General features: G+C 42.9%; 1 protein-coding gene across 1 annotated transcript; it reads left to right on the top strand.

Annotated features, from left to right (window-relative positions):
• The first annotated feature begins 871 nt into the window (after window positions 1-871).
• LOC134319880 (uncharacterized abhydrolase domain-containing protein DDB_G0269086-like) lies at window positions 872-3,968 on the top strand. Its single transcript, XM_063001148.1, has 7 exons — window positions 872-2,717; window positions 2,820-2,951; window positions 3,048-3,167; window positions 3,260-3,406; window positions 3,486-3,581; window positions 3,665-3,788; window positions 3,887-3,968. Exons 1-7 carry the CDS (start codon window positions 893-895, stop codon window positions 3,939-3,941), a joined length of 2,499 nt encoding a protein of 832 aa, XP_062857218.1. The 5' UTR covers window positions 872-892; the 3' UTR covers window positions 3,942-3,968.
• Window positions 3,969-8,653: the final 4,685 nt, after the last annotated feature.

The following is an 8,653-nucleotide window of genomic DNA, read 5'->3' as shown; positions in this document are numbered from 1 at the left end:
TAGATAGATAGATAGATAGATAGATAGATAGATAGATAGATAGATAGATAGATAGATAGATAGACAGGCATACAGACAGACAGACAGGTAGGTAGGTAGATAATAGATAGATAGATAGATAGATAGATAGATAGATAGATAGATAGATAGATAGATAGATAGATAGATAGATAGATAGATAGATAGATAGATAGATAGAAAGATAGACAGACAGACATAAAGATAGACAGACAGACAGACAGACAGAAAGATAGACAGACAGACAGACAGACAGATAGATAGACAGACAGGCAAGTAGATAGATAGATAGACAGACAGGTAGATAGACAGACAGACAGACAGACAGACAGGTAGATAGATAGATAGAAAGACAGACAGACAGGTAGATAATAGATATCTGCAGTGTGTAATAAAAACTTCCTTTTAAAGGTCAGTTTGCTAAAATCACTTTAACTAAAACATCATAACGTATAAAAGAAGATAAAAAAGCTCAAACTAAACTAAATAAAGACTCAAAAAACAAAATAAAACTGAAGTTCAATAGGAAAATATATGAAAAAAACATGATAGAAAATGTCATTTATAATAAATAATAATAATAAAATAAGTGATAAATAGTGCAGATGATAAATAAGATCAATAAGATGATAAATGTACTATTGCTATTAAAATGTAAAGATTTTATTCATATATAACTGTGTGTGTGACTAAAATGTTTATGTTTAAATTCTATCACACTGAAGCCTTCACATCCCCACATGGTTACTGTTGCTACGTTAGGACCCATCAAGGATTCCACTGTGATGTCATAGTTGTAGAGGTGCATTTAGTTCAGTGCGCTGCTGCATTCGGATCATTCTGTGTTGAGACACCGAAGAGGACAGTTGCAACGATGGATTGTCTGTGGACCTGGTGTCCGATATTCCGCCGGCGCTCTTCCAGCCCCGCCGAGCCGGAGACGCCCGACAGAAACGAGGCTAAAGAAAAGAAAAAAGGAAAGAGAAAGTGGAAGAACATCTTCAGCAGGAAGCGTAAGCCGAAAGATGCAGGAAAGCTGCTGGAAGAGGCTCTGGAAGACAAAGTTCTCCAGCAGCCAGAAGGTGATCAGGGTCTGGAGCTACACTCCAGCTTGGAGGACATTTCACCTGGTGTACTGGAGATCCACGCTGACCCTGAGGCAGGAGCTCTGGAACACACCAGCCTGGATGAGACCAGGGACAATGCTGAGAAGCTCCTGCCTGTCAGAGAGCTCGAAGCTGAAGCCCTGAAACACACCAGCCTGGATGAAACCAGGGACAATGCTGAGAAGCTCCTGCCTGTCAGAGAGCTCGAAGCTGAAGGCCTGAAATACACCAGCCTGGATGTGACCAGGGACGATGTTGAGAAGCTGCTACCTGTGGAGGAGCTTGAACCTGAGGCTGAAGCCTTGAAAAACACCAGCCTGGATGAGACCAGGGACGATAATGAGAAGCTCCTGCCTGTAAAGGAGCCTGAACCTCAGACTGAAGCCTTGAAAAACACCAGCCTGGATGTGACCAGGGACGATGTTGAGAAGCTGCTACCTGTGGAGGAGCTTGAACCTGAGGCTGAAGCCTTGAAAAACACCAGCCTGGATGAGACCAGGGACGATAATGAGAAGCTCCTGCCTGTAAAGGAGCCTGAACCTCAGACTGAAGCCTTGAAAAACACCAGCCTGGATGAGACCAGGGACGATGCTGAGAAGCTCCTGCCTGTCAGAGAGCTCGAAGCTGAAGCCCTGAAATACACCAGCCTGGATGAGACCAGGTACGATGCTGAGAAGCTGCTACCTGTGGAGGAGCTTGAACTTGAGGCTGAAGCCCTGAAAAACACCAGTCTGAATGAGACCAGGGATGATGCTGAGAAGCTGCATGTGAAGGAGCTTGAACCTGAGGCTGAAGCCTTGAAAAACACCAGCCTGGATGTGACCAGGGACGATGATGAGAAGCTCCTGCCTGTAAAGGAGCCTGAACCTCAGACTGAAGCCTTGAAAAACACCAGCCTGGATGAGACCAGGGGCAATAATGAGAAGCTCCTGCCTGTAAAGGAGCCTGAACCTCAGACTGAAGCCTTGAAAAACACCAGCCTGGATGAGACCAGGGACGATGCTGAGAAGCTCCTGCCTGTCAGAGAGCTCGAAGCTGAAGCCCTGAAATATACCAGCCTGGATGAGACCAGGTACGATGCTGAGAAGCTGCTACCTGTGGAGGAGCTTGAACTTGAGGCTGAAGCCCTGAAAAACACCAGTCTGAATGAGACCAGGGATGATGCTGAGAAGCTGCATGTGGAGGAGCTTGAACCTGAGGCTGAAGCCTTGAAAAACACCAGCCTGGATGAGACCAGGGACGATGCTGAGAAGCTCCTGCCTGTGGAGGAGCTTAGACTTGAGGCTGAAGCCTTGAAAAACACCAGCCTGGATAAGACCAGGGGTGATGCTGTGAAGCTGTTGCCTGTGGAGGAGCTTGGACTTGAGGCTGAAGCCTTGACAAACAGCAGCCTGGAGACCAGGGATGATGCTGAGAAGCTGCTGCCTGTGGGAGAGCTCGAAGGTGCGGCTGAAGCCCTGAAGGACCCCATGAAGACCATCCTGGTAGAGTCTGAGGAGACCAAGCTTCAGAACGGAAAAGACACTGAAGCTGACCAGGATGACCAGGATAAGCCTGAGGAAACCACCGAGGAGCTAAAGAACCGAGCTCACAGTAAGAAAAGACTTCCATGAGCACGTAGAGCAAAATGACCCTGGCGTCTATAAATATTTCAGCTTCAGTTACAATTGCTAATTCATAAAATCCTGATTGTAGATGATGGAGAGAATTTAGTCGGCAAAGGTGATGATGGTGGCATAAATGGAGAACACAGCTGGAAAAAGAAAACCAGGAGAGGAACCCGGGGACACGGCCGGAAAATAAACCACAAAAAGAACGATAATGAAGGTAAATAAAACATGCGTCCACATACTGAACCACTGTGGGATCTGATTTATCACTCTGATCAGATCTGATCTTCTTCATTCTGCACTTTTGTTTTAGGATCTAAGATAATAAACGCGATGAAGGTTGAAGATGAAGCAGAAGCTGAGGTCGCTGAGATCAAGAACGTCCACCCTGATGAGAAGATGGGCGACCTGCTGAATCCTGACCAACCTCTGGGTGAGGAAAGAAATCAGTGGATACAATAATGATCAGCAGGTCTTAATAATTAATAATCAGTATTAATTTAATGTTTTCATTTAACATCCCAGTTGAAGACTTCATGATGAAAGTGTTGGCTAGTACGGATGAGACTAAAGCCCTTGAGAAGGTGGATGCTCAAGCCAGTGCTCACACTTTAAACCAGCAATTGGAGAAGAAACCAAAGAGGATGGAGAAGATAACGGAAGTGCTTCTGGGTACGTCATGAAAATGAAACATTGCTTATAAAACAGTAACACCGATGAGACTCTGAATTACTGACGTCTTTCCAAATAGAAGCAGAAGCCGAAGCTGAAGCTCAGGCGGAAGCCGACGAGGAGCAGAAGACTGGACGCTCAGAGGCTTCGGAAACGACCGACCTCGTACCTCCAGGTAAAAACGACACCGAGACTCTTTACAGCACAAAGAAACACCAACATTCCAGGTTTTCTTACTGAATTATTGATTTATTTAAGTCAAAAAGAACAAAAAGAGGAAGGATGATGCCAATAATGCAGTGAAACGGCAGAAGAAGACCGGACGAGGCACCCAAGGTCGCGCAAATCAACTACAAAAAAGACGCCAACAGCAACAAAGAAGGTAAATATGAGAAAGTATTAAAAGCAACACCAGATACAAGCGACCACAGAGATCTCTCACGCCAACTTTTATTATTTATATTTCTGTGTCTAAAACAGAAACGAGTGCTGCAGTGAAGCTTCCTGTCGACCTCAGCGACTATGTGTTCAGTAATAAAACTAATAAAACATAACAGCAAACGTTGGTCTCGTGGTGTCTGGTTCTTTTTAAGATCAAACCCAAGTTTTTAAGTTTAAGCTTAGCTTCATTAAAACCCTGGTCCTTGGGTGGAACAGTGGTCTGTGACCCTAAAGGTCTGGAGCTTAAGTCTATACTGCCCCAGTGTACCTCGAGAAGGGCGTGAACCAGTGACCTTTCGATTACCAGTCCAGTATCTTAACCACTAGGCTACAACTACAACGTTGAAACCGGTATGCCCTCCTTGACTTCCTTGATATATAGATAGATAGACATACAGACAGACAGACAGAAACAAAAGGACTTTACGGCTTGTTAAAACAGGTATGGGTCTTCCCCAAACTGTTGCTATACAGTTGTAGGCCTATTTTTTTATATAATTAATATTCTTTGTGGCTAAAACACCTCAACTCAGTAATTAGAAGCACAGTAAAGAATAAAACATTAAACCTTGAGGTGTGTCGTGTTCAACTGTGTTTTTGGTCCCATTTTATTTGTATTTATGTTGTTTGGTTTTGTTTACTGGTACAGCATCTGGATTAAAATATCTGATGCCGATAGATAGATAGATAGATAGATAGATAGATAGATAGATAGATAGACAGACAGACAGACAGACAGACAGACAGACAGACAGACAGACAGACAGACAGACAGACAGACAGACAGATACTTTATTGATCCCGAAGGAAATTAAAGCCCCAGTAACATAATACAACAAATAATTAACAGTACAAAACAAAACAAAAGCAAACAGAAAAACTAGGACTGAGTATTTCTTGTATTTTACATAAAATGGATAACTGGTAACTGCAATGACTATGCATGAGGTACAGTTTCAGTGTAAAGCTTGAATAGTAATTAAATTATTAAGTAGTAAAGTAACATGTGACAATATTGCACAGAGGCCAATATAGCCATATATATACATACACATACGTATATACTCATATACAGTGTATCACAAAAGTGAGTACACCCCTCACATTTCTGCAGATATTTAAGTATATCTTTTCATGGGACAACACTGACAAAATGACACTTTGACACAATGAAAAGTAGTCTGTGTGCAGCTTATATAACAGTGTAAATTTATTCTTCCCTCAAAATAACTCAATATACAGCCATTAATGTCTAAACCACCGGCAACAAAAGTGAGTACACCCCTTAGTGAAAGTTCCTGAAGTGTCAATATTTTGTGTGGCCATCATTATTTCCCAGAACTGCCTTAACTCTCCTGGGCATGGAGTTTACCAGAGCTTCACAGGTTGCCACTGGAATGCTTTTCCACTCCTCCATGACGACATCACGGAGCTGGCGGATATTCGAGACTTTGCGCTCCTCCACCTTCCGCTTCAGGATGCCCCAAAGATGTTCTATTGGGTTTAGGTCTGGAGACATGCTTGGCCAGTCCATCACCTTTACCCTCAGCCTCTTCAATAAAGCAGTGGTCGTCTTAGAGGTGTGTTTGGGGTCATTATCATGCTGGAACACTGCCCTGCGACCCAGTTTCCGGAGGGAGGGGATCATGCTCTGCTTCAGTATTTCACAGTACATATTGGAGTTCATGTGTCCCTCAATGAAATGTAACTCCCCAACACCTGCTGCACTCATGCAGCCCCAGACCATGGCATTCCCACCACCATGCTTGACTGTAGGCATGACACACTTATCTTTGTACTCCTCACCTGATTGCCGCCACACATGCTTGAGACCATCTGAACCAAACAAATTAATCTTGGTCTCATCAGACCATAGGACATGGTTCCAGTAATCCATGTCCTTTGTTGACATGTCTTCAGCAAACTGTTTGCGGGCTTTCTTGTGTAGAGACTTCAGAAGAGGCTTCCTTCTGGGGTGACAGCCATGCAGACCAATTTGATGTAGTGTGCGGCGTATGGTCTGAGCACTGACAGGCTGACCCCCCACCTTTTCAATCTCTGCAGCAATGCTGACAGCACTCCTGCGTCTATCTTTCAAAGACAGCAGTTGGATGTGACGCTGAGCACGTGCACTCAGCTTCTTTGGACGACCAACTCGAGGTCTGTTCTGAGTGGACCCTGCTCTTTTAAAACGCTGGATGATCTTGGCCACTGTGCTGCAGCTCAGTTTCAGGGTGTTGGCAATCTTCTTGTAGCCTTGGCCATCTTCATGTAGCGCAACAATTCGTCTTTTAGGATCCTCAGAGAGTTCTTTGCCATGAGGTGCCATGTTGGAACTTTCAATGACCAGTATGAGAGAGTGTGAGAGCTGTACTACTAAATTGAACACACCTGCTCCCTATGCACACCTGAGACCTAGTAACACTAACAAATCACATGACATTTTGGAGGGAAAATGACAAGCAGTGCTCAATTTGGACATTTAGGGGTGTAGTCTCTTAGGGGTGTACTCACTTTTGTTGCCGGTGGTTTAGACATTAATGGCTGTATATTGAGTTATTTTGAGGGAAGAATAAATTTACACTGTTATATAAGCTGCACACAGACTACTTTTCATTGTGTCAAAGTGTCATTTTGTCAGTGTTGTCCCATGAAAAGATATACTTAAATATCTGCAGAAATGTGAGGGGTGTACTCACTTTTGTGATACACTGTATATACAGTCGACCTTTGAGTTACGAACGGTTTACCATACAAACATTTCGGGTTACGAACGATCTTTTTCAATTTAACGTACGAACAAATTTTGGATTACGAACCGAAATTCGCGAAACACGTGACGTCACGAACAAGTTGACTCAGAGCGTCTCTCTCTCTATATATATACAGTGAGTGAACATTTGCACAGCGGACAGTGTTTTTCCGGTGTTTTCAATATTAAAATGTCCCCAAATAAGGTACAGAGAGAGCGCAGAGCTGAGAAAATGAAAAAAATCTATTACATTTCTTGTTGTATAATTATTCCTGCCAGTAGCTGTCACTGTGTATCAGACAGAGGGGACAGTGAGTGAGAGAGAAGAAGGAATTCAGCTGAGTAAAGTATTCTTTCTATCGTGTAATTACACCTACAAAATACAACACTATTAAAATAAAGAAGGAAATAATAGAGAAATATGAGAGTTATTGTTGTTTCTGGTAGATACATTTAAAAAAGAAGGAAATGTATTATGGTGTATGGTACAGCACACGTACTGTACTGAAATGTGATGTGTGTTTTTTATGTACAGTACAGTACAGTACTGCTGTGTATTTTTGTCTATTATTGTTTATTACAGGAATGTCTATTATATAATTTAAGATTAAGGGAAAATATACTTGTATTTATAACAAAAAAGAGCATTTAAGACATTAGAAAGGTTAGGTAAGGGGGTGGTTTGGGGGGTCTGGCACGGATTAATTCTATTTACATGATTTCTTATGGGAAAAATACAGTAGGTTTAACTAACGAACATTTTGACTTAAAAACAGCCCTTTGGAACCAATTAAATTTGTAAGTCAAGGGTCTACTGTATACACATGCACATGCATGTGCATACAAGTACATACACACATGGCTACATTAGGACCTTCTAAGCCTGTCTGTGGAGCAGCTCTGACAGCAGCCTGTCACTAAACATGCTCCTCTGTTTAATGATCACTGTATGCAGTGGGTGCCTGACATCGTCCATGATGGAACAGAGTTCACACAGTGTCCTCTTTTCTGCCACTCTTACCAGTGGTTCAACTTCAATGCCAACCACTGCACCAGTTCGCCTAATCAGTTTGTCCAGTCGTGCTTAGAGAACGAATGAAGAGCTGCGTTTAATAAAAACATAGGTGCTCGAAAAAACACGCGCAACAAGCTGCGACGACCTTCAAAAAGACCTTACAAACTGTTTGTTCACATGCTGCTACAATAACGAATGCACTTCAGTTTATAAAAGGACACCAGAACTCACAGATTCAAACAAACTCATGTTTTTGACCATAATTGACCACGCACCCTTAATATCCTCACCACTTATTAGGGACTCACAGAAAAAAAAAACACACTCAAGGCTTTTAGAAAATGTGTTCTAATGGGAATGTGACTTCAATGCCGCAGCACTAAACACTATGACATGTTATAGCGAAGCCATGGTGCCATAAATTGAATTAAGGCCTTGCCATTGAATGCCAAAATTTGCACTTCACAGAATGAGCTGTTTGGCACAGCCATAGATGAACACAGTTGGACCTGGACATTTCTGGAGGTGGGTAGCTGGAGGTGGGTAGAAGGGTATATATTACATTAGGACGCAAGCTTAGGCTGAACGCCCGTGATCTTTGATCCCTCAGACGGCACTGCATCAAGAACCACCACTCAACAATAGCTGATATAACCACATGGGTGAGGGATTACTTTGGGAAACCTTTGTCAAGCACTACAATACATTTAGAGTTACATGCACAAATGCCACTTAAAACTTTACTGTGCAAAAAAGAAGCCTTATGTTAACCACGTCCAGAAGCGACGTCGACTTCTCTGGGCTCGGAGGCATCTAGGATGGACCATCACACAGTGAAAACATTTATAGTTGTCAGATAGATCAGCATTCCAGGTCTTTTTTGGAAAGACGAAAAGGACCATCCAGACTGTTATCAGTAACAAGTCCAAAAGCCAGGGTCTGTCATGGTATGGGGCTGTGTCAGTGCCCTTGGCAAAGGTTATTTACACTTCTGTGATGCAGCATTAATGCAGAAAAGTACATTGAGATCTTAGAGCAA

Source organism: Trichomycterus rosablanca, chromosome 9 (genome assembly GCF_030014385.1).
Source record: "Trichomycterus rosablanca isolate fTriRos1 chromosome 9, fTriRos1.hap1, whole genome shotgun sequence".
NCBI lineage: Eukaryota > Metazoa > Chordata > Actinopteri > Siluriformes > Trichomycteridae > Trichomycterus > Trichomycterus rosablanca.
This window is presented reverse-complemented; position numbering and strand designations above follow the sequence as displayed.